The sequence below is a fragment of the Diabrotica undecimpunctata genome, chromosome 9 (genome assembly GCF_040954645.1).
Source record: "Diabrotica undecimpunctata isolate CICGRU chromosome 9, icDiaUnde3, whole genome shotgun sequence".
Lineage (NCBI taxonomy): Eukaryota > Metazoa > Arthropoda > Insecta > Coleoptera > Chrysomelidae > Diabrotica > Diabrotica undecimpunctata.
Genome location: NC_092811.1, coordinates 126050254 through 126076782, shown reverse-complemented (window position 1 = coordinate 126076782; position 26529 = coordinate 126050254). Strand labels below are relative to the sequence as shown.

The 26529-nt window shown below is 32.6% G+C and overlaps 1 protein-coding gene across 1 annotated transcript in view; it reads left to right on the top strand.

The window, feature by feature from the left end:
- The first annotated feature begins 8005 nt into the window (after positions 1-8005).
- Positions 8006-26529, top strand: part of LOC140449995 (cathepsin D-like) — a 40953-nt gene continuing 22429 nt past the window's right edge. The window contains exons 1-6 of the mRNA XM_072543413.1: positions 8006-8026; positions 13141-13426; positions 17168-17257; positions 17996-18110; positions 21196-21328; positions 25456-25574. Of these exons, the coding sequence (XP_072399514.1) occupies positions 17178-17257; positions 17996-18110; positions 21196-21328; positions 25456-25574 (447 nt within the window). The 5' untranslated portion in view covers positions 8006-8026; positions 13141-13426; positions 17168-17177. The remainder of the gene's footprint in view (positions 8027-13140; positions 13427-17167; positions 17258-17995; positions 18111-21195; positions 21329-25455; positions 25575-26529) is intronic.

The following is a 26529-nucleotide window of genomic DNA, read 5'->3' as shown; positions in this document are numbered from 1 at the left end:
ACAGGCAAATTACCAAAATTATTTTATTATTTATACATGAACGATAAATGTGAAAAACTAACATTATAGGTACTTGATGCCCCAACGCGATGGACCGACGACCTCAAAAGAATCGTGACCAATTGGATAGCAGAGGCGCAGAACAGAAGCAGATGGAAAAGTCTAGCGGAGGCCTATGTTCAACAATGGACAACTCAGGGCTGATTGATGATGATGATGATGATGCTACGTGGATTTCCGGGGCGAAAAAACGCTTTTCAAAAACGTGACGGTAGTACATTACAATCCAATATTTTACTGTAATGTTCCTTATGGAGGTTGAATATACTTACACCCCAATTGTATTCCGCTTTTATCTATAAATAATGGACTATTAGTTTTTTACATTATTATGTATAAAATGTAAACAAAAAACATTTACCTACCGGTTGAGATGCATATTTTTTTCAAAATTAAATGATTTACGGTGTATAAATGATAATGAGAATTAAATTAAGCGGAGTAAGATCCATCATATGTCTTAAACAATCCTCTTATAGTCCAGATATTAATCCAACGGAGTACGATGAACAAAATACAAAAATTAAATATAATTAATCAAAACAAAGATCATTTATGGACCATCATTGAAGAAACTTGGGAAAGCTTGGCCGAAGATAAAAATTTATCACTAAATTTAATTAACTCAGTGCCCAGAAGATTACAGAAAGTGATTAATAATAATGGAGCTATGACAAAATATTAATTTTCAGCAGTTTCGAATTGTAATACATATAATAAAATTCCACTCTTGTTCACTGTAAAAGTTATTCATTTTGTTTTAATTTCAAATTAAATTTTTAATTTTTCCAGTGTGTTTTATTTATTCTAGTACTCCACAATTCAATATCGTTTTGTGCTACACTTTACGAAAAACCAATCACACCTCTTGATTTGAAATTAAACATAAAGTTATACATAGCTTTATTTTCTATCATTATTTTTGAATTGAAATATTTTTATAAATTATAATAAAACACGAATCAATGTATGGGTACTTAATTGAGATGATGGAAAATTTCAAAATTAAAAATATTTTTTCGGAATATTATTAGTATTACGTATGGGATTGTCAAGATATACTTTTGATACAAAAATTCACTTCCGGTTTTGAGATGACCGGAAGTTAAAATTTACTTTAAGTTTTAGACCCCATAATGCATATGAGGATCGAAAGGTCTCGTCGAGACGAATCTAAATATGTACTTCTGGTTGCGATCCAATACCGGAAGTGACCCGAAACGCGCATAAAACGTCAAGATAGAGCAAATTTGACTCCGGATTCGTGATCAGCATGCAAAATTAATTGCTAAATGATATCCATGTCGACATTTAATGAATAAATTTTATAAATGTAAGTTCACGAAATTATCATTTATAGTTTTTGAGTTATTGATAAAAATATTTTTACTTCCGGTAGATTTTTTTAAATTATAAAACTTTTTTAAAAAACTCGATGTCGAGTTGGTCCGCTAGTGTTTAAATAAATGTATAAATGTGACTGACTGATCGAGAATGCTCCCTATTGTTTTAGTTTTTAGTATACTAAAAAGTTGAGGGCTGTTGCACAGCCCTGCTTTTAGCGGGTTTAATATAATATTTTCGTTGAACTGACAACATTGCCTTAGAAATTAGAATGACACATGTGACAAGATCAACTTACACAACTTGAAAAACACGATTTTCGGTTATAAGAGTTGTGTCAGTTTTTTTATGACGCGAACGGTACCAATATGAAAAATCTTCGATTGTTCTATTTGTTGACTTCAAGCAAGTTGACAGACTAAATAAAATTATGCAAATCCCTAAAAGATTAAGAACTATAATAGGCAGAAATTTATTAGAATGATAATATTAACTCTACGACTAATAGTTTACCTTTTAAAAATGTACTATATCGTGCCCTTTAAAAATGTTTTAGTATTTTCATAAAGCACGATTACTTTTGAAACGCATAATACATTATGATTAAACTGACTTAAATTTTATGCGTTTTTGAGTATGGAATCGTGATAACTAAAAACTGTTCTAATTTTTAATACTGAAGTTGTATTCTATATAATTCTTCTTTTCAATAATCACCAGCTATTTTTAAAATTAATAAAATAGAAAAATAATGATAAAACGTGTATATATATGTGAGTTCATAATATCTAGTGTACAGAGTAAAGGCTTGGAAACACTTATCCTACTACGACCATTCTGCAAGACAACTGTATGGTAGGAGAATTAACTGTGTCTTGTGAATACCGCAGACCAGAGACCACACCTGGCCATCGCGTAACCAATCCTTCTCCCACTAATTTCCGTTGTCGTCACCGATATAATACACCGATATTACAGACTATTTGTATTCCTCCTGCGATACTTTTGTCGTCTAATGCCAAAGTTTTGCGCAGTGCTGTTTTCTTAAAACTGAGATTACGATAGGAAGATAATAAATTCCTTTTTTCTTTTTATTTACTAAACCTTAAAAGTTTAAAATTAGTTTATTTAAATGTAATAGAAAAATATTTTATATGAATAAATACTTAAATTTTTTAAGGCAGTAAAATGGTCACAAAAAACCTCTGCTTTGTTCCTAAGTTGCCATTTAAGCAGAATATTAAAAACCGACGTTGCCCAGTACACGGTACACGAACAACGTTGTGAAGGACTGGATGACAGATCAAGGACTGGAACTCGCGGCAGAGAACAGCAAAGTCATCATTCTGAAAAGTAATCTAAAAAGACAAGGGATGAAACTCCAATGAGCAGAAACCTCAAATATCTGGCGACAGCCCCTCATCAATATAACATGTGGAGGGAGCATGAACGGGTGGTAGTCTGGAAGGCAGCAAAATGTGCGGCTGCGCTGAAAAGAGTGATGCCCAATATTCGGGGACTCAAATGCGAAAAGAAGAGGGCCCTTTTTCGGTGTTGTACAGTCAGTCGTACTTTACACTCGATACTACTGGACAAAACAAGTCTGTTGCGAGTAACATTGACTAGCCTTGTGGGTTATCACGGGTTGCGTTACTTTGCATGTGTTAGTAGTAGAGAAGAGAGCATTTGGCTATAGCCATAAGAAAAGAAGAGAAAGAAAAATCAATGGAAAGATAGCAGGAAGAATGGAACAGCACGGAAAATGTTATCAAGTGGACTATGATGCTGATCCTGACCGTAATCCGATACAGTTACTCACACAATGCTGAAGTGTAATAGATGGATAGTGGAGAGAAACATAATGTATAAAGAAATAGGTATGAACCCTGTTAGTGTGAGAGAGATAATCGCGAAGATGCGGAAAGAAAGGATGGATGCATTAAGAACAAAGTAGAAGAGAAACAGCAGCCGGACCAACGACAGAGATAAGATTTAGATAAGAGAAGGGAGTGCTCTTAAGCTTAAGCTTAACTGATGGGATTAAAAGCTCTTTCGTCTAACTCTTAAGTTAAAATATGGGGTTTTAGTTGGTAGACAGGAAGGCATTCGTTTGCAGAACCTCCTTTTAGAGGGAAATAGGCTGGGATGTACTACCCTGAATCCAACACATGCCAGTCATGTCCAGGAATGCATTAAACTGGTACGGTTTTTAGAAAATTTTCACCCTAAGTAGAAAAAAAAATACTTTTTCACCTATCTCTGCATGTTCAAATCTTATAAACGTATTTTTGCATATTATGTCATTACTCACATTTTTAAGCACGTGCAAAAATGTGGATGAAGATCACTAAAATTTATGGACCCCCTATATAATCGTAAGCATCCATTTTCATTTCTTTTTATTTTTCTTTTTTATATTTGGTTAAACCGACAGGATAGAGAGCTTTAAACAGTATAATTTAACTAAAATTCCACATACTGACTTATAAGATAGGAAATAGAATATGTCTTGTATAATTCACGTACATATTTCATTCGCTTTCAAAAATAATAAATGTTTATTTTTCTAGATATGACCTCATTGTATAAATTTAATTTTAGAAATTTTATCCTCCTCCTATAAAATAATATCCTTCACAATGAAATACATACTCAAAATTATCAATAAATGAATTACAGTTATTATCTTTAAGTGAATTTAAATACAGTTTGAACGAGATGATTAAAGAACGGGTAAATTTTTCTTATCGCCGATCAGAATACAGATAATTCATAATTAAAAAAATATTACCTGGGGACAATAAGTGCAACCTCATTTTAATCTACTAAATTTTTTTTCTATAATAATGAATGGGGAATACAAGAGATCAGGTGTTAATTAAACAAAAATAAACATATTATATCCGTAACTGCCTGTAGAAAAGGAAGAGGTACATAGGACAACTTATTTATATTTATAGTTAAACAAATAAAGAAATAATACCAAAAAAACGAGCAAAAAATAGCTGTATACAGGGTGGTCCTTAAGTAATTGTACAAAGAGAAACCGTAGATTCTGCACTTTAAAGTATTGCGATTTAAGCCAACTTACTTTAATAAAATGTTGATATTAAGAAATATACAGGGTGTTAAAGTGAAAATTTAAAATTTTATTTTTCGCTATAACTTTTACGTTTGTAAATATTTTTGGACAAAAGTTTACAGTTATATGCTTTTGAGTAGGATAAATTATAATTTTATACATACTTTAATATAACTAATAGAGGGCGTCACATATGCCATATGTGTGGCATAAATTTGCACTTAACTTTTTTGCTCTTTAAGTTGGCTCTATTTGTGTTAAAAAATACTAAAGATACATTATTTTTACAAAGAAAAGATATACTTATTGGTAACCTGGAAATTCAACCGTTTTCGAGATAATCGCGTTTTATAAGTCAGCTGCATAATAATTCTTAGTTTGATATTTGTGCGGTAAAGCCCTGAATACCTGTAGATAAGCATAATTCATAGTTTATTCTTATTTAAACAACTCAAAGCTGATAATGTTATATCACAAAATGCTTTGTTATGGGTGCTAATGTCTTATTGAAGAAAATATTCTTCATCTTTTCTTCTTTAGGTACCGTGTCCGTATTCAGACGACATCATGTTTACAATTTCCCTTTTCTATCGCTTCTTATAAGTTTCTATTGGCGTTTTATTACTTTTTTCTATTGTAAAATGCTGAAAACCCAAAATATGTGGTTTATGCACCACCACATTCTACAGAGAAGGCAGTTAGAACATACTTAAATACAACTTTTCTGAACGTTAGATTGGTCGTGGTAGTCATATTTCTTGGAAATGTGGTGAGATATTGATATAAGTATTTAATTCATAAAAAATCCGAAAATAATACTTATTATTCATTACGTAAATTGTTTACCCATTTTTATTAGGACAATTAGAAACTAAGGCACAGGTATTGAATAACACATATGTGTCTTGTTTCATAATACTTTTGCTACAAATCTAACCTTAAAGACTCAGCATTTTTACAAAAACATCATCGTTGGCCTAATAACCGATATTGTTATAAATATAGTAAACACACAGGCAATTTAGTGCAGTATAATATTAGTTCGTTAGTAAATCATAATTGTCCATTTGTTCGAGATGTAATTATAGTTACTCGTAAGCTGTAACGTAATCATATAAATAAGTAATGTCATCGATAGGCTATTCCGTGTGTATATAAGTAACCAATGAACAAGATACATCACAGTTTAATACATTATTTAACCTCTGCGACAAATAAGATGTAGTTCCATAATATACCATAAGATTTGAATATGTATCCAAACGAATATATTCATCCTTTATACATTATAGCCACCACGTAGCCCAGAATTTAATCCGCTTGATTTTGGTGTATGGGGCGCATTAAAACAACGTGTCTATAAGAATCCCATAAACATTCGCAACCAACTATGTGAAGAAATAAATACTGCAGCAGTTTTTTTAGAACAAATGTTGCTATTTAATATGAGACGATCTTTTATGGAATATATTGACAAATGAATTAAAGAAAATGGTGGACATATCGAACACTTACTTTGACAAAAAGTTGTGTTATTTAGTTTAACTATTTCTTAATTTGGTTTGTAAACAAAATGTTATGATTATGACTTTAATTTAACATAAAACGTAAAATGTTTGATGTAAAATCCTATTATTCTGTTATTTTGTTAAATCCTATTATTAATTAAAATCCACAAGGAAAATAATTCCTGTAGCTGGCTGTATACCACGTATAACAAAAGAGGTTAGTCTTTGTATGTGGGTATATTTTATTTTATAAAAACCCTTAAAGGGGCAACATTACAAGCACGAACGTTTTCGGAACAACTGTTCCATCATCAGGTTAAAATGCAGGTTAACATGCCTGAGCCACCAAAATATTTGGGTAAAAACCCTTTAAATTGAAAAATGTTACCGAAGAATGTACATGATGTTTATAATATTATATGATGTTTAATATTTTAATTAGATTTTACTTCAGGTAACATACACCCATGCTTAAGTGAGTTCCAGTCACTGGAACTCACTTAAGCATGGGTGTATGTTACCTGAAGTAAAATCTAATTAAAATATTAAACATCATATAATATTATAAACATCATGTACATTCTTCGGTAACATTTTTCAATTTAAAGGGTTTTTACCCAAATATTTTGGTGGCTCAGGCATGTTAACCTGCATTTTAACCTGATGATGGAACAGTTGTTCCGAAAACGTTCGTGCTTGTAATGTTGCCCTTTTAAGGGTTTTTATAAAATAAAATATACCCACATACAAAGACTAACCTCTTCTATTATTAATTATCCTGCTGATATATTTATTTTATTTAATATTTCGTTAACTATTAATTTAAGTTAAAGGTATTTTATACTAAAATTCAGAAGTATTAATGTTTTTGCCTATTTTTTCTTCGTTGCCTGGAGTAATTGCCTTAAATCAGAATTATGCAGCTGATTTGTAAAATGCGATTATCTCGAAAACTATTGAGTTTTGAAGTTATTAACAAGTATACCTTTTTTTGTTAAAATATTGTATCTTTTATATTTTTTGTCCCACATACAGGTAACTTAAAGATCAAAAAAGTTAAGTGCAAATTTATACCACATATGTGGCATATGTGGCGCCTTCTATCAGTTACATCAAAGCGTGCATCAAATTATAATTTCTCATATTAAAAAGTACGCAGTTGTAAATTTTTATACATATATGTTTACAAACATAAAAGTTATAGCGAAAAATAAAATTTAAAATTTCCTCTTTAACACCCTGTATCTTTCTTAATATCAACATTTTATTAAAGCAATTTGGTTTAAATCGTAATATTTTAAAATGTAGAGTCTACGGTTTCTCTTTGTACAATTACTTAAGGACCACCCTGTATAGCATTTATAGATTTTGTTAAGGCTTTTGATAAAGTCCCAAGAGAAAAGTTATGGATAATATTAAAAACAAAGAAGAATGGTTAATAAAATAATTAAAAAATTATATAAAAATAATCACAATCGTGTAATCAATCGGAAAAGACAGTAAGAAGCATTTTCAACGAAACAAGATTTGAGAATCGCGTGGTAATAAATATATAAATAAATAATAATAAATTTGTGGACTACAAAATTACAAGAAAACTGTAATATTTTAGCCATACATTGAGAAACAAAAATATCTTAATTATTAATGCATTATTGTTGAATAAAAAAACAATCTGGCTAAAGAATTTACGTCTTTGGTATCCAGTTCTATGACCAAATGACTAAATAACAATTTCAAGAAGTAAAATCCCGGCAAGATCATGCTATAATCTCCTATGGAAATTAAAGAAGATCACGTCTTACACGTTACACATAAAAGTATGGAAGTTAAAATAGAACTACCAACACAACAATGTAAACAAAAACAACTTTTTGAATGTCCAAAATCGTGAGGTAAAGTGATCGTGATCCACGAAAATAATAAAACATTTCAAGGAACACGACACACCTTATTTACGTCTAAAATTTTTGGTTATAAATATGCCACCAATTCGGTAGAGCAATTTTATGTGAGCTTTGTCAAAATTAAGGTAAGATTACAATACGTTAACTGCTGCTTTATATTTTCTTACCATTGACCAGATCACTATTTCAAATAGATTAATAAACAGTGAAGTCAGGATCTGCAAAGATTAAATTGATTATTCTGAGCTTGAACTCAGATTTTTATAGAAATATTTCCATTTGTGGAAAAATGAAAATCATCCTCGTAGAAACTTATTTCCAAATGGTACAAAACTTCTTATTTCGATTAAGTGTTTACGTGTATGTTTTTATCAATAGATTGTCTCCAGAATTTTCTTTATTTCTTGCCATTATTGTTCAATTTCACTAGATTTTTTTACTTTTATTCTATCCCAGATTTAGACATACTGACTCACACTCCCTCTAAGGGCAAAATTCACTCATCTCATATACCTAGAGTATCAAAGGGATTGAGCTGTTGTATGACTCTTTTCAAATTAACATGTTAATTATATACATATATAACAGCGCCACAGGTCTTTTAGGTCACTGGCTTCTAAAAACTTGGTTATTTCCCTCCATATTTTTCTGTCCCTTGCTTTTTCTCTATAATTTCTCATGCCTGTTTCTGACAAGTCTTGCTTTACTGCTTCCAACCATTTCTTCTTTAAACGTCCTCTTCTTTTTTCCCTATATCTCCCTCGTTCAGTATTGTTTAACATTTCGATTCTCTGGCATTTATTCCTCCGAAGATTTTTCTGAGCAACTTTCTTTCCCAAATCTCGACTCTCTTTTTCTTATTTTTCCGTGTTCGTTATGGTTACTCCTAAATATTCAAATTCTGACACTTTTTCAAAACTATAGACTCCTTTCATTTTGATATATTTGTTATTTTGTTGGGTCTCCTGTCATTTCCATATATTGGGTTTTTGTTTGGTTTATTATTAATCCGTATCTTTTCACTTCTTCTTCAAATCTCTGGAAATTTTTTTCTAAATCGTCCCATGTATGGTAAAGTAGCGAATCTGCGAAATTCGCGAAATTGCATTAACCGGTTAGGATTACATATTACAACTAGATTTACAGTCTGTTAAAGTATTGAATATGTATCTTCAATATTAAACTCACAATTAACTGGTTCAAAGTAACGTATGTGCTTGTCTTTCAACTTTTGCAACAGTGAACTTACGAATAATTAGATTCGTAAGTTTACCATTGGGATTTATTAAGTTCTACTCGTCCAAAATTACAAATATTGCACATTCGCGAGTTTACTATAAAGAGAATTAATATTTTTATATTACTGGACGGACTATAAAAAATAATGTAAACTAAACCACACCCATGAGTAAAAACCAACTCTCGGGGAATTAGTCACTTTAGTAGTTTAGTTAATAAAAGAGAAAACGATACTTTCATTAGGGATCACATACATTCCTTTCCAAGTGGCGAGTCCCATTACTGTCATAAAAAAGTATGTATAAATTCTTAGAATCAACATCGAATATTACAATTATGTACAGTTTGTATAAGGAAAAGTATTTGGAAGCTCAACGTACAGCAGTTTCAATTGAAAAATATCGAAAGATTTTCAAGGAATATAAACTTAAATTTCATAAACCTAAGAACGATCGTTGTAAAGTTTGCATTGCCAATAAAGAACGTGCTAAATATGGCGAGAATGATGAAGAATCTTATAAAGAACATTGCAATCGGAAAGAAGCTGCTCGAAAACTAAGAGACAATGATAAAAAATTGCCAAAGAGCAAAACAATATTTTAGCTTTTCAGTCAGATCTTCAAGACCTACTACTCCGAAAAGGTCTACTCCGAAAGGTCCTAGTGGCCCCTTCTTTTATGTTAGAAAACTTGCAGTTTATAACATGACAATTTATAATCTTAAAGATGCAAGTGCAACTTGTTATGTTTGGGGCGAAACTGAAGGACGACGTGGTAGAGTATCTGCGAATGATGTCTGACAGTTGTGGGGACCAACAAAAAAATTTTAGGTTTATAGTCATGTGTATGCATATCCTTAAAGAGCATTCAAATATAAAACAAATTTACCATAGATTTTTTGAACCGGGACACAGTCAAATGGAATGTGATTCAATACACGCTAAAATTGAGCAAGAGTCCAACCTTCTGCTGTGTACACTGGAACGTGGAAAGTTATAAGAACAGCTCGCAATAAACCTCACCCATTTGAAGTTAACCCTTTAGTGTACCATGAATTTATGGATTTTTGTCCAGATAAATGTAATTTTCGTGGTGAAGACAACAGTAATACAAGTCTACCATTTAGAAAAGCAGTTTGGTTTATGTACAAAAAAACAGATCTAAATGCTGTATTCGTTAAAACGAACTATGAAGAAACGACACCCTTTGCCAAATATGTACTTAAATTACAACGAGGTCGTCCATCAAACTTCAAACCAGCTACGCCTTATACTAATCACCTCCCCATTTCCATTGCCAAATACAGAGACCTGAAAAAGTTATGCGAAGATCGACAGATTCCACGTGCATACCATGGATTTTATGGAAGCCTTCCTACCCAAACTCTTATAAGGAATACTCTGCGTGAACCAGATATTTCAGAAGAATCTGAATATGACGACACAATATAATTATATTGCTTTTTGTTGTAATTTTTAAGTTTTGTGTTTGGTCATGGTTTTATTTTCATATTTTTTATTTTCTATTATGTTTCCTAGTAGCTGTCAATAAAAATTATTATTAGTAGTTAGTACCTATGTTATGATTATGTGAAGTATATAAATTTTTGCATATAAGCTTTAAATTAATTGTAGGAAATGGTGCTTAGTATAAATACTAAAGTATATTCAATACATTACATTAGCCTAAGTATATTGGACTAAGGGATAAAAGATAACACATTTATAGAATCTAATACAAAAATGTCGTTTATTTAGGTTAATATCCCTATTTTTCACATTAACTTAAAATGTTTTTTAGCTCTCCTGTAAAATATCAATTTTTCAGATTCGTTACTTTACCATACGAGGGACGAAATGTTTTTTTGTTTTCGCTAGTATAACCACACCATCTGTTCCCTGCTACGTACGCTATGCACTGTTCCCTGCTATTTGAAATAGTCCTGTTTGTGCTTATATTTGATCTTCTTACGACTTGTTCTAATACTAGGTTGAATAAATTCGTTGATAGCGGATCCTCTTGTTTTAAACCCCTAATAACTGTGAACTGTCTTGAAAAGCTTCCTTTCATTGTTACCCTATTCATCGTGTTCCTAAGCCTTATAAGCTTTTCTGGTATTTCTAATGTTTTCATGGTCTCATCGTTCGATTTGGGGAATGATATGTTTGTTTAAAATCAATAAATAGCATATGTAATCCTAAGTTTTGTGCTATACCTCTGAAGTTGTCGCACTCCGTTTTGTCTCCTTTTTTATAGATAGGACAAATAAGAGCACTATTCCATTGTTTCGGTATTTTTTTCTTTTGCCAAATTATTCCTTCTTTCTCTTCTTACCAATTTTTATTTCCCTCAAGTTCCTCTTATTGGTCTTTATTTAATAGATCTTCAAAATATTCCGCTCATCTGTTTAATTTTTCTGTTGTTTCACCTAGAAGTAAGCCTTCTTTGTTTCTGCAATACTGTGGATTATTTTTTGTAGTTTCTCTGGATTTTTTAACTTTTGGTAGAAATTCTTTACCTCTTCGTTTATGTAGGCTTCTTCTGTTTTTTAATTGCTTTTCTAACTGTTTTTTTTTCTTTTTATGCAAATTCTTTTCACTTCCCTTCTTCTTGCCACATAGTTTTCAAGCGCATTTTGGGTATTTTCTTTATCTCTTTTTAGTTTTGCCCTATTTCTTCTTGCCAAAACATTCCTACATTCTTCATCGAACCAGTCTTGCCGTCTTTTTATATGCTCTCTTCCTATACACCGCTGCTTCCGACGTAGCTATCGGTATGGTCTGCCACTCTTCATCTATATCCTATTTGACTGGATTCTCTAGTTTTTTATTTATTTCTTCCTCTAGTCTGTTTACAACCTTCTCTTGAAGGTGCTCTGATTGGTAATTTAATCTATCTCTAGCAGGTTTTCGTATTATTGGTAGTTCTTGTTTTAGTTTTGTTATTATTAGTGTATGCTCACTGTTGCTATCTGCCCCTCTGTAACTCCTGCAATCGATTATTGCCTTCTCCTGTTTGCTTTCAATTAGGACATGATCTATCTGATTTTTCATTTTTATATCGGGGGAAGTCCATGTTACCTTATGAATTTCTTTGTGATGAAACCTTGTGCTAGCTATCTACATTTTGTTCTCTGTAGAAAATTCTATTAACTTTTTCCCGTTTTTATTTGATTCCATAGGTTAACTTCGTCCCCCTGTTATTCTTCTATGTATTTCCTCTTTTCCGACTTTCTCATTCATGTCACCAATGATTATCTTTATATCGTATTTCTGTTTATTATCCCTATTAGAGTGCTTAGATTTTTGTAGAACTCTGTTTTGGTTTCTAAGTCTTTATCTTCAGTGGGCGCATGTACATTAATGATACTTATCTTCCTATACTTTCCTCTTACTATCAAGTAACATATTTTCTCTGATATTGGTTGAAAACTTACAACTGCTTTGTTTACCTTATCCTTCACCATGAATCCCACTCCAAAATATCTCTTGGTCCCTCCACTTTTGAACACTATGCTCTTTCCTATTTTTATTATTTCATTTCCCAGTTGTTTCGTTTCTTGCAGGGCAAAACATGTTAATTAGTTAATTAATTAACAACTACAGTAAATAATAATAGTTAATTAATTTTAATTTTCACAAGAGATTAAAATAAATGACAGACAAACACAGAAACCAACATGAAATAATTTTATGAAATAATAATTTAGGAAAACTACCAAAATATTCATTTTTATCTATTTTTGTAAAATTTAGTTGTTCTATATTGGAAAATTTCTTTTACCGGATTGTACAATCTTGTTGTAATAGACAATTTCATTGTAAACCATTTTATTTCTATATAAGTACATTTTTATTATTATTTATACCTATATTCCAATTTTAGTTTAGAAACTGTCCAGATTTTTTTTCAAAAATTTCATTACCAACTCTAAACCAAAGCAAAAATTTTGTTTGTACTAAAAATAAAGAGATTAGACCATTAATTTGCCAATGTTTTAGGACAATATGAGATTTGAAGATGATAGATATTGGTGATCCCAAAACTATGAGCGTTAAAAATAAATACCAGCACAAGTCCAGTAAAAATTTTATTTTCGAAAAACGTGCGTTTCCGAATCGTGTGGCAAAATGGTCGTGCCTCATAAAAATAATAAACTTTTGTCGTGTCTCAGGAAAATAATAAAAGATTTTTAAGGCATATGAAACACAATATTCACGACGATTTTTTAGTATAAATAGAGCACACTTTAATACAGGATTTAGCATGAGCTTTGTCAAGATTCAGGTAAGTGTCTTGAATAGTCTGCAACTTTTAATTTTTCATATAAATTTTTATTTAATAGGGTTATTTTAAGAATAGTTCATAATTATTATATTTTTCATTATTTATTCTATTTGCCATTTGCCTGATGTTTCCAAAATTAAGTAAACCTATTGGCCAAAATGTTCCTATTTTGCCTAACACAATCCATACATTTGAGCATCCGCTGTCCATTGATGTCATGCGGTTTATCTGATATCTCCTTTTTATATTTTCTAGCACTTTAAAATTGTTCTTGCTTTTTTTTTGTGGCCATTGCTTTTACTGTCTGAGTTAGTTTAACTGGCCTTTTTGTCACATTCATCACTTAGCAAAATGTTTGATTTACACTGTTTGGCTTCCGTTTGTGTATAACTATTTTATTCTTTTTGTCTATAACACATCTAATTTAATAGAAATCTTTATTTTATTCTTTATATATAATACATTTTGAAATTATTGGAACGATCTTCTTCTTTAAGTGCCATCTTCGTTCCGAAGGATGGCGATCATCAGGGCTATACGTATTTTCGAAACTGCTGACCGAAACAATTCGTTGCTGCTACAGCTATACCATTCCCGTAGATTCTTTAGCCAGGAGTTTCGTCTTCTTCCTATGGACCTTTTTCCTGCTATTTTCCCTTGCATAATTATTCGAAGCAGTTCATATCTTTCGCCTCTTGTAATATGTCCCAAGTATTGCAGTTTTCGTTTTTTGATCGTAAATATGACTTCCTTTTCTTTATTCATTCTTCTCAAGACCTCGACATTTGTGACTCTCTCGGTCCATGATATTCTCAGGATTCTGCGATACATCCACAGTTCAAATGCCTCTAATTTTTTGTTATCAATCTTTTTCAACGTCCATGACTCCATTCCGTAGAACAGCACAGAAAGTACGTAACATCTCATCAGGCGAAGTTTCATTTCAAGGCTCAAATCTCTTCCGCAGAACGGAACGATATTATTATTCATTTTACCTCTTAGCATTTTCAAAACCAATTGCGCGGATGTATTTGGATTTTTATATCTACATTTCAACATCTCCTATTTTCAAATATATATTTGTATCAGAGTTTATGGTAAATAAATATAGGTTTAGTACAAGATTTCTCATTTTCATTCCAGTGATGTGCATTGAATATTTTTTTGTTTGTAGAATAATACATTGCGCAATTAATAATTTATATTGTTATTATTTCTCCTTCTGATAAGAAGTTTTTAATATAATAAAATTTCGTAGCAGCTATCGCACAATTGCTTTAATTGCACACTACAGTAAGACACTTTTATACATCCTTCTAGAGACGATAAAGCCTCACTTCCTGATGTAACAAGGGAACGTAGGACTAGGAAAGAAATTTTAAATGTACGACAGATTATAGAAAAATCCAGAGAATTCAACATTGCAACTTATCTGTGCTCGATAGATAAAAGTAAAGCTTTTGACCTAGTCCACTGTAGTAAAATATGGTAGATTTTGTCTGAAGTGGGAGTCTAGAATCATTTGATCAACATCTTTAACCTTTATGGGTCCACTGCTGGACGTAGGTCTCCTTCAACTCTTTCCTCTCTCTCTCTGTCTTGTGCGGCTTGCATATAGTTATTGCTAACATGCTTCTGGTCGCCAGTCCATCTAGTTGGTGGGTGTCCTCTAGTTAGTGGGTGTTTATCGGTTGTCTAATAATCTGGCGACGTGTCCTCCCCAATTCCATTATAACGACATGATTTTTTCCATGACGTCTATTGTTCACAGTTAATGTTTCCGCTCCATAAGTGAGTATATGTAACACACATTGGTCAAAGATATCCTTTTTGGGGCACTTGGGTAGATTTGATTTTAATACATAGTTTAATTTACCCAACGCTGCCCAGGCTAATCCTTTGCGACAGGAAGCTCACATGTCTGGTTATCTCTGCCTAATTGAATTTTATGTCCTAAGTACTTATACGATATAGTCTGCACAATATCCCTTTCATCAACAGCAATATTTCGACTTAGCACCAGATTAGTCCTTATTTGCATCTTGTTCATATTAATCTTTAGTTCGACCTCCAGGGAAGCTCGATATAATTTTTCTTCTAACATTATTGCATCATCCATACGATCAGCTATAAGGACGATGTCATCTGCAAATCTCAAATACTGAGCTTCTCTCGGCTGCGTGAATAGCTTTAGAGAGACGGTGTCTTCTTGCCGTACTCCTCGCTTTATACAGAATTTATTTGTTTTTTGTTTATATAGTCTTACGTTAGCTGTGGAATTTTGGTAGAAATATTTAATTATGTTGATGTAACCATAGTCTATTCGGCATTCTATTAATGTTTTTAACATTTTCTGATGGTTTATAGTTCAATTCTATTCAACATACATGGTGAATTGATAATGTGGAGCTCTACTCAGGACTGGAATGGTGACATTACTATCAGTTGGAAGATTTGCATCAACTTAAAATATTTAGATGGTATAATCATTCTCACTAGTTCCGTAGTTAAACTGATTCACCTGCTACAATGGATTAAAGAAGGAAGCTTAACGATGGGTCTTAAAATAAACAAAAATAAGATAAGACACTAGTAAGAAGTCCAGTTTTTCTAGTTTTTACTTATGCATTGAAAATCTGGACCCGCATGGAGAAATATATAAATATTATAGATGTATTTGAGATGTACTGCTGGAGACAAATGCTGAGAATATTATGGGTGTCCCGAAGAACAAATGAATCTATACCGAACCAGATAAATATAAAGAAAACACTTTATGGACCAGATTGTTGCTAGTGTTGTTACTATTGGCGCTCTATTGTCAAAATATGCAAGAACGACAAAAGATAGAAAGACGTGAAAAAGCATTGGAAAAATCAGCTGATAGTTTTATGATTTCACAATACTTGCATCAGGTTAGCGAGTAAGAAGAAGAAGAAGAAGAAATTTTGAACAATTTTCCAAAGTTGATCATGAAAGGTCACAATTATCATAAATGCTGAGCCAATCATGTCCTCTGCTGGCTATATGCCTCGATCATTTCTGGGCCTTGAACTGGATCGGGATCTGGCATTGGGAATAAATGGTCTTTGCTTAGTTTATTGGCCTAACCTACCTAAACTGTTCAAAGAGATATCAATCTTAGAGTTCTTTAAACTTTGAAGACTTCGATGGCTGGTCAGGTGATGAGAATCAAAACCAAAAGATTGCCGAAAAGAGCCCTAGGTAGTCATAGAAAAAGATCCCTTCCATATTATAGTTTTGATAGACGTTTTCAATTGTTTTTATAATATCTAGCGGAATTTATTTTTGATACAAGTAATGACATATTTAATTCTTAAGACTTTCTAGAAAGAGTAGCAGTTCTCTAAATATATGGCCTTTATGCGCAAGTATAAGTTACTGTAAGCGTAATGATACTGGGATTACCACATTTGGCCTCCAGACATATATGCCAGTTGCTATATGTTTGATATTAAGATTATACTACCCATACTTCAGAGCTTTTCCTTAAGCATATCCAATAATTTTATACCAAGATTCCAAGACACTATCCTAAATTATCTTACCTGTGTTGGTGTTCCTCTTAAAATAGTGCAAAAACACAAAGCACGCGGTGATGTTTAACTTTTTTAGTACTCCAAAGATTCTTAGCTAGTTCTCCATTTGTTTTGACTTGAGTGTATTTCTTATATTACCTTTATTGCGTTTTAAATAATATTTTTATATATTTTTTTGTAGAAGCACCATAATGAAAGCGTTTATTCTTATCACTTTTCTTGTTGTGGCATCGCCAAACTGGATAAATATGAGCAATGGATCTCTTATAAGGTAAGTCTATTTTTTACTTCTTATGCATATGCTACTTAATGCAAAGTCTATACATTAATGCTTTTAAGGTCTACTATATCCTTATCACGACGAACAGTTTAACCTATTATCTATATGCAAAGAGCAGTGGTGGCTCGTGGTAATTTAAAAAAGGTGTTCAATGAAGGAATGTAATAATAGAAACGGTGAATAAGCGCCGCAGGCAAAAACTGTTTGGAAGCTTGCCCTTTTTTGTTTAAATTTGATATTATTTATTACTGTTCGATCTTCAAAACAATCCTACAACAGCAAATACCAAGCTGTTAATCAAAACGCTACGCTCTTTTTATGCAATGCACAAATCCTCACTCTTTTAAATAGGCGAATCGCTGGTCTCGCGGATTTTCAGATCTCTCTTTCTAACTACAGGGTTACTGTCTTCTGTCTGGGTTCAATTTGAATTCCGTAAAAACTGTGTTGAAATGAAATTTTATTGAGTGTTTACTATACAAGTAAGTCAATGGAGAAACCACCCCTGGCAAAGAGCGATTTAATCAGTTAAACTCAAAGTATAGGAAGACTGGGAAATTTTCTACCTTCTACCTTTAGTCATTATATCATTTACATTCGATTTACCCTCAGGGATAGTGTAACTTTGTTTACTGTTATTTTAGAAAGTTGACTTTTACAGTCATATCACTCTTGTAAGTTTCAGAGCCGTATAATATCGTAATTTTAACATAAAGATATTTTTTATAGGATTCCTCTGAAGAAAATTAACAATGAACAACAAAGATTGAGTAATCTGGCAAGAAGTAAACTACACAGTAAATTTAGAAAAGAAGGAGTAGTGCCTTTAACCAATTTGCATGATGTGAGTTATTACAATCAATTAGAAAACAATAGAATAGAAATATGCTTTATTGTCACTGAAAAGTGTACAAATTGTACAATTTTATGAACAAAGCTTACAAAAAGCCAAAAAAATATCAATAACAATTAAAATTTATTAAAACTACATAAATCGTCAATGTCACAAAATAAAAGATAATAAAATATACAATCCATTGCAAAATTATATAAATGACAAATTTCATAATTAAACTAATTAACTAAAGTTGCTGAGTTAACTAAAGTTGCTGCATGTGATACCCAAATATATATATATATATATATATATATATATATATATATATATATATATATATATATATATATATATATATATATATTTATTTGGTTTGCGCTTGATATCATCCGTCCATCTAGTCGGTGGTCGTCCTCTGCTTCGACATGCCTCTTGCCTAGGTCGCCATTCCAGAGTCTCTCTGGTCCATCATCTATCATCCTTTAATCTGGCAACATATTCAGCCCAAGCCCATTTAGCCATGGCTATTTTTTCAACTGCATCTGTAACTCCTGTTCTTCTTCTTATTTCTAGGTTTTGTACTTTATCTCTGATGGTAATACCTAATATTGATCTTTACAAAGCGCGTTGTTTAGCTCTTATTTTATCTATTTTTCTTTTTGTCAGAGTCAGTGTTTCTGCACCATATGTAAGAACCGGTAAAACGAACTGGTTAAAAACCTTTATTTTTAAACAAACTGGGATAATAGAAATGTTATTCAATCTACCGAAGGTAGCCCATGTGAGACCTATTCTTCTTTGTATTTCAGTTGTCTGATTATCTCGGCCTAAGCGAATCTCATACCCTAGATATTTGTAAGCTATTACTTGGTCGATGTTATGGCTCTCAATCAGAATTTTACCGCTGACTACAAGGTTGGTCATAAATTTTATCTTTGAGGTGTTAATTTTAAGACCAATTGTTTTTGATACTTTATAGAGCGTGTGCAGTATTTTTGTAGCTTTATCAACTCTATCAGATATTAAAACGATGTTATCGGCAAATCTTAGGTGGTTCAGATCTTCCCCATTTATATTAATTTCCATATTATCCTCTCGTTCCATTTGCTTGAACATATATTCAAGAACAGCTGTAAATAATTTAGGGGAGATAGTATCACCGTGTCTAGTTCCACGTTCTATTCGAAACTTCTTGGTATCTTAATGAAGGCGGACACAAACTGTACCAGTTTCGTAAATACTTTTAATCAAGGCGATATATCGGTAGGTAATGCGGCAGTCAGCCAATGCTCGAAGCATTTTATAATGATCTATAGTTACGAATGCCTTTTCATAATCTACGAATATAAGAAAGATAGGCTTGTTATACTCTGTACACTTTTCTATTAGCGTTTTTATAACTTGTAGATGATCATTTGTTCCGTATCTGGAGCGGAACCCAGCCTGTTCACAAGGTTGGTAACTATCCAGTTTGTTCACAAGCCGTTTTGTTATTATCTTCATAAATAGTTTGTATGTATGGGAGAGCAAACTAATAGGTCTGTAGTTCTTTAGGTCTGAAATGTCACCTCAATTTCGTTTTTTGTTATGCCGTTTGGACTAGCCCACGTTCACTAACGTTGTTGGTTCTTTTTGAAAAATGTGTTTATCACATAGAGCCGATGATTTAACAAAAAATGTAGTAGCACACCTCCTCTATAATATCGCTTACCGTATCCAAATAAGCCCATAGCCACTTCTGCGTTATCTTCTTTAAATCCAAGTTTAGCGTTAAAATCGCTCATTAAGATTAGATGGTGTATTTTATCTTTTTCTATAGCTCTATTAATATCTTCATAAAAGTTTTCGATTTCTTCATCACTATGGCACGTCGTGGGTGCATATACTTAAATAATTTTAATAGAGCGTCTCTCGTTCAGTTATAATTTTATCTAGGTGTTTCTTGTACACGAGAAAGCCTACGCCGCCAACTGCCTTTTCGTTTTCTCCAATGGAATGTAACAAATGCCCTGATTTTAAAACTAATTGATTTTCTCCTTTTTTTCGTATTTCAGTTGATCTTATGAGCTTATCTTCAGTTGCAAGCGCTCTTACGTTAAAAGTGGCAATATGCAAAGTTCGTTGTCCATGGTAGCCATGTCTATCCCGGTGTTTCTTTGCACCCTCTGCCCTTGGTCCAATCTGGTGGCTACTGTCACCAGGGACCGTTGAACCGCCGGGGACTAAGGGCCTTTTTCTAGTTTGTGTCATGTCATTTACGGGGAAAATTAGCCATTTAACTACCACGCTGGTCAGTGCCGGTTGGTAGCGGGATATATCGGGATGTGGTAAGGATTGGAAAATGAGTAGGAAGATAGGTTGGGGACATGGCCTCTGCTTAAGGCTTGGACATAGAAGAAAGTCAGTAGCTAGCGTACGGCAGGGACCCCACTCCCTGTAGCAGCCTGTCCTCTACCGGAATCATAGAGGAGTGCTACCCGCTACCTCTATGGTAGGAAATGCCTTATTGAAAATACAGACAAGTCTATCTAAAAACTCACTGAAATTATAGTCCACGTTCACAGAGGGAAAGTGCCACCCAGAAGTCAAGCGCAAATTTTGTAATCTACGAAAGTTCTGAGCGAAAAAAATCCTACCTAAACGTTGAGTTTTCGAGGCTTGTTTATAATGTAACACTTGAGGAGAGTGCTAAACTTGGTATATACTGCTTCATAGTCAGATAATCCTGCATTAATAATTGTAGAGCGTATATTAAGAAGTGAGAAATCTAAGACAATTTATTCGATTATGGTAGATGTTGTTTTAGTAATTCTTGTAGAAGAGTTAACGTGCATTGTGAAACCATACGAATCGAATATATTGACCAAGGATAATTGGGTAGCACAAGCAATAGCGTAATTATTATTTAAGTCACCGCATAGAATCTTACTTACTATTAAATTAAATTAAAATACTTTTTCACCTGTCGGTTGAAAACTGATCTTTGTTTAACTTCATTTTTTAATCATAATAAATTTTTAAAGTTCTTCGATAACTTCTTGGTAGGGTTAATGTTTGATTTATAGTATAGTTAAAGATTCATTTTTTTTAGATGGGTTATTCTGGAGAAATCGGTGTTGGAACTCCTCCACAAAAGTTCAGCGTTATTTTTGACACTGGATCTACCGATCTCTTTGTTCCTTCGTCCAAGTGCATAAACGATGTTAATAACAAAAACCTATGCAGTAAGTTCATATATTTGTAACGTTTATTTTGTATAGTTTAAATAAATAAAATAAATATAGGGTCTTAAAATCTTGAGAGTATTACAGCGGTTCTTTTTGTGGTTCCAGCAAAGCTTCTACTTTATAAGCAAGTTTTATAAATATAAACAAACAAGAAGTATATTTATAGGAAACAGATAAGTTACCTTAGTGCTCATATGTTTTCTCTATTAAATTACCAATCGTCTTTGTAGCTATTAATTTAAGCTTTAAGCATGAAGATCCTCTACTAGCACAAAATAGGAATGATTAAATTGCAGAGCCTTGTTGCGTACTGATTTCCAATTAATTGATAGTGAGTTAATTAATAGTGTTTTTTCCTTTGAGAGCACCTTTTGAAGTCTAGCACAAGCATGGGTGCTTTCAAAAGTTTACTCAAAGTGGTTCGTCCATGTGTCTCTCTGGGTTTCTCTTACAGCTGTATAGTATTTCGTCCGTGTGGTTCTGTATTCTTCCCATTTCTTAATTTCCCGGTTGCTTTAGCTCTATTAAATAGCTACCTTGTCCTTTTTTTTAATACGAACAGATCTTTATTTCACCAGAGCGTATCTCTGGTGAAACTTCTCTTTATTAGAGGGCAGATTTCTTTCAATGCTGAAATGATAGCATCATTTAGACCATTCACTGCCATTTTTAGATCCGTGGCGTCATTTATCGTTGTCCTCATCCTCGACAGGTGCTGGTCTAGAACTTTTTTATAATCCTTCCAATGTATCTATGGTCTAAGTAGCCCTCCTGCTCAGACATGTGTCATTCTAATACAAAATTTGTCAGTAAATTTAAGGCTATTGTAATGTCTATTGTCTGAAATAAACAATCCCTATGGCCCAGAAATAACAAACGTACAAGTAACTATGACAATTAAGCGGATTAAAGATGGGAAATCACCAGGACCTAATGAGGTGCATGGTGGAATTTTAAATCTATTAGAAGTACACCAAATCACAGCTCTTACAAAGCTATTCAACAACATCTACGAGACTGGTTACTTACCAAATACTGGCTATTATCAATATTTATTCCACTTTCTAAAAAAGTCAACGCTAGAAAATGTGAAGAACAAAGATTAATTAGTTTGGTGAGCCATGTACTTAAAATACTCCTTACTATCATTCACTCGAGTATATACACCAAATTAGAAGAACACCTGAGTAAAGTTCAATTTGTATTCAGAGCAGGACTCGGAACGAGGGAAGCACTTTTTAGCTTGCAAGTTCTAATACAGAGAGCCAGGGATGTCAACTGCGATGTGTATGCATGTTTCATTGATTTTGAGAAGTCATTTGATAAAGTCCCACATAGGAAACTAATCGATATCCTAAAAACATTAGAAGCCGATGGTACGGATATACGACTGATCTCAAACTTATATCTCTAACAAAAAGCATCTACAAGTATGATTAGAAAATGAAATGTCCGAGATCTTCACAGTCGAAAAAGGAGTTAGACAGGGTTGCATATTGTCACCGGCATTACTTAACATATACTCTGAAAATATCTTTAGAGAGACCTTGGATGAATCAGAAGATGGGATTACTGTAAATGGCCAACTTATACACAACATTAGATACGCAGACGATACAGTGTTGCTGGCAGATAGTGCGCAGATGCTACAAAGGATGATGGATTACGTTTTAGAAGCATGTAACAAATACGGCCTAAAACTAAATTTCAAGAAGACAAAAATATTGATCATTAGTATGAACACCGTCATAAACGCCCAAATTATAATTAACGATACACCATTAGATACAGTGAAAAAAATATGCTATTTGGGCTGCAATATTAAGAATACTTGGGATCACAGCTACAAAATAAAAACTCGTATTGAAAAAGCTAGAAGCTGTTTTAACAGCCTTAGGAAAATTCTTTGCAACTTATCTTTAAGTATCAATATACGCATAAGAATTCTTAGATGTTACGTTAATTGCATTAACAATTCACATCTTTTGTTGATATTTCTGCTCTCCCAGGTCCCGAGGTATGCATTGACATCGCAGCCGATGAGCAGCTGCATCCCTGTTTTTCTGCAGTTAAGCTTTTTTTACCACCACTTTGTTGAAGGCAAAGTCTTGCTCTTTTTGTAATATGTATAATTGACTTCCTAATCACATCTTGGCTACAATACTATTTAAAAGACAATTTATTATTTTTTTTCAATAAAATTATGAAATACAGTATCATTTGTGAACAACCTGTATTTAGAAATTCGATTTAGATGTTAGTTCCCGAAAGAAAGTTACATACTCTTTGTATGCAAAGAATTTCAAGACACTTTAGTCTTGTAAATGGATGAAATATTAACTTTAAGTTTGTCTCTTTCTGTCAAAATTTTTGAAGAAAGATGAGTTACTCAAAACATGTAAAGTATTTAAGTAACTTTTCACAAATTTTATGTATAGTTTTATGCAAAATTTAAAAATGCAATAATAAATAGGGTATTTTATTTAAAATAACAAAGTTTCTGTTCACTTTCTGTATAACTGGAAATGGCATGTCTGTCAATATATTTTTTTTAAGTGTTGTTATAACTTGTAATTCTCATTAAATCAATTTTCATGAATATCGTGTAAACAGTTTTCGATATATAGTCCGTCTAGAAAGTATCCGGAATTTAATATTTTTCCTAATTTTAATAGATTTTCTTTTTGTAACATTTTAAGACAAAAGTAATGCATCAAGTAGGTTGTGCAGATAGTAGGTTATGGACAAAATCGCATGACAACACCATCTGTCAAATATTGTTGTTTGTAAACAGACTTAAGATTTGTGAAATAATGTCGCAAGTAGAAAAAAGAAAAGTGGTGGAATATTTATTTAGAAAGGGTGTCCGAAACGTTAAAAAATTAGTGCAATTGACTGAACTTGGATAAAAAATGGCATATATATGAGACATAGACCAGTTTCGTGTAGACCGCGTAAGATTTGCGAAAACAATTTAAATGCTTTAGTGGCTTTAGGACGACAAAATCCGCGCCTAGGGTTTCGAAAATTAGCGAACAGATTTGGAAATCAACAAAGAATAAAAGTGTGCCCAGAAACTGTCTGCATGTCACTGAAAAGTCTACATATGCAAATCATCTAAAAGTCCTATCAAGAGAAAATGTTACCTTTCAAATTTCCAAATTTCCCACTAAAATAATGGTTTCTGGAGCAATATCTCAGCGTGGTGCTACACCAGTACACCATCAGTTAATGGTACTGTTGATAGTGCGAAATATTGTGACATCCTAAATGGTTTTTTTTTTAAACGGCTCATGTTTTATATCCAGAGGGGTAGAGTTTTCAACAAAATAATGCAAGATGCCATACTTCTGCGCATACTCAAGCTTGGATGCAAGAACACGAATTGGCAACAATTCCGTGGCCAGTAGCATCTCCAGATCTTAGCCCCATTGAAAACATATGGGGACTGATGAAGATTGAAGTCGAACGAGCAGCGCCACGATATAAAGGAGGTTTGATTCGGTCAGTTTTACAGGCCTGGAACACCATTACCGAAAATTATGACCTTGACCTAGTTTAGGGTGTACCTGGACGTTTAGTTAAGTGTTTAGATTTAAATGGAGGTTGTATAAGTAAATAAGATGAATTATTTGTTAAAATTTTGTATTTCAAGTGATAAAAATAAATACCGTAAAATTATAATTCTGCTTTCTTTTTTCCGGATACTTTCTAGACGGACTATAGATATGGTAAGCTCATCGTGGCACACCCTGTATATATATATATATATACAAATATATATATATATATATATATATATATATATATATATATATATATTATAAAATAAAGACATAATAATTTTATTCCATTAAAGGACTATGCCAGACTTCGTGAAAACCTCTACATTTATATTTTATATTATATTATTTTGTTTTTTATGAACGCATAATTTTTTTAATCAAGGACATAAATAGTTTTATTCCATAAGTGGTTTCCACCCTTTATACAGGTATACCATATTTTGATGTAGTAAATTATTTTTGTTTTCAAGCGAAATATTAATTTATCATTTGAACACACAGCTTTAATTTCGCATATTATATATGACTCACCCTGTTTATATTACTTAACATTTTCAGATAACCTTACACAATACGATTCTAGTAAATCTTCTACTTATCACGCCAATGGGACAGGTTATTTCAGTGAGTATGGATCTGGATTGGTGCTTGGTTTTCTATCTGAAGACAGTGTAGAGGTCAGTAAAAATCTCACTACGTTTTTTTTGTATAAGTAATAGTATATAAAAATCATACTGTATCATAACTACAATTGTTTATAATGATATTTGAAAAGCTCCAAACGTAACTAGAAGAACTTATCGCTAATTTAACTAATATCAAGTTGGAATCGAGGATTTGCAAATTATGATGGGAGAACTAGCAGCCAGCTCCTAAAACGTCGGCCTAAAAATGAATATGAAAAAAACAAAAATAATGACAAACACAGATGACCCCAGACGTATAATTATAAATGGCAGTGAGATAGAACAAATCCAGGAATATATCTACCTAGGCCAAATCCTGAGACTTGACAAAGAGAACCAAAGTGCGGAAATTACTAGAAGAGCAAGACTAGCATGAGCAGGATTTGGAAAACTTAGTTGGATACTTAAGAACCGCACAATACCCCAATACTTAAGGAGCAAAGTGTTCAACCAATGCATCCTTCCTATCATGACATATGGATGTCAAACCTGGACCCTAACTAAGCAAACATGAATAAACTAGCCACAACAGAAAGAACAATGGAAAGAGCAATGTTAGGTATACGACTGTCAGATAAAAAGAGGAACGACTGGGTAATAGCCAAAACAAAAGTCGAGAACATAGCAACACAAATTGCCAAACTTAAATGGAGCTTCGCGGACCACACTGCTAGACAAAAAAACCAACTTTGGAATACTACAATACAACATTGGAGACCTTACGAAAGTAAACGACCAAGAGGAAGACCACAAATGAGATGGGTTGATAACATTAAAAGAATAGCCGAAACAGATTGGAACTCAGGATAGAGACCGATGGAAGGAGTTGGGTGAGGCCTATGTTCAAACATGGACGACAGAAGGCTAAGAAGAAGAAGAAGAATCAAGTAGGAATATGTAGATTGTAACGTGTAAGAAAACCAAATAAAATGTTCCACAGAATGTT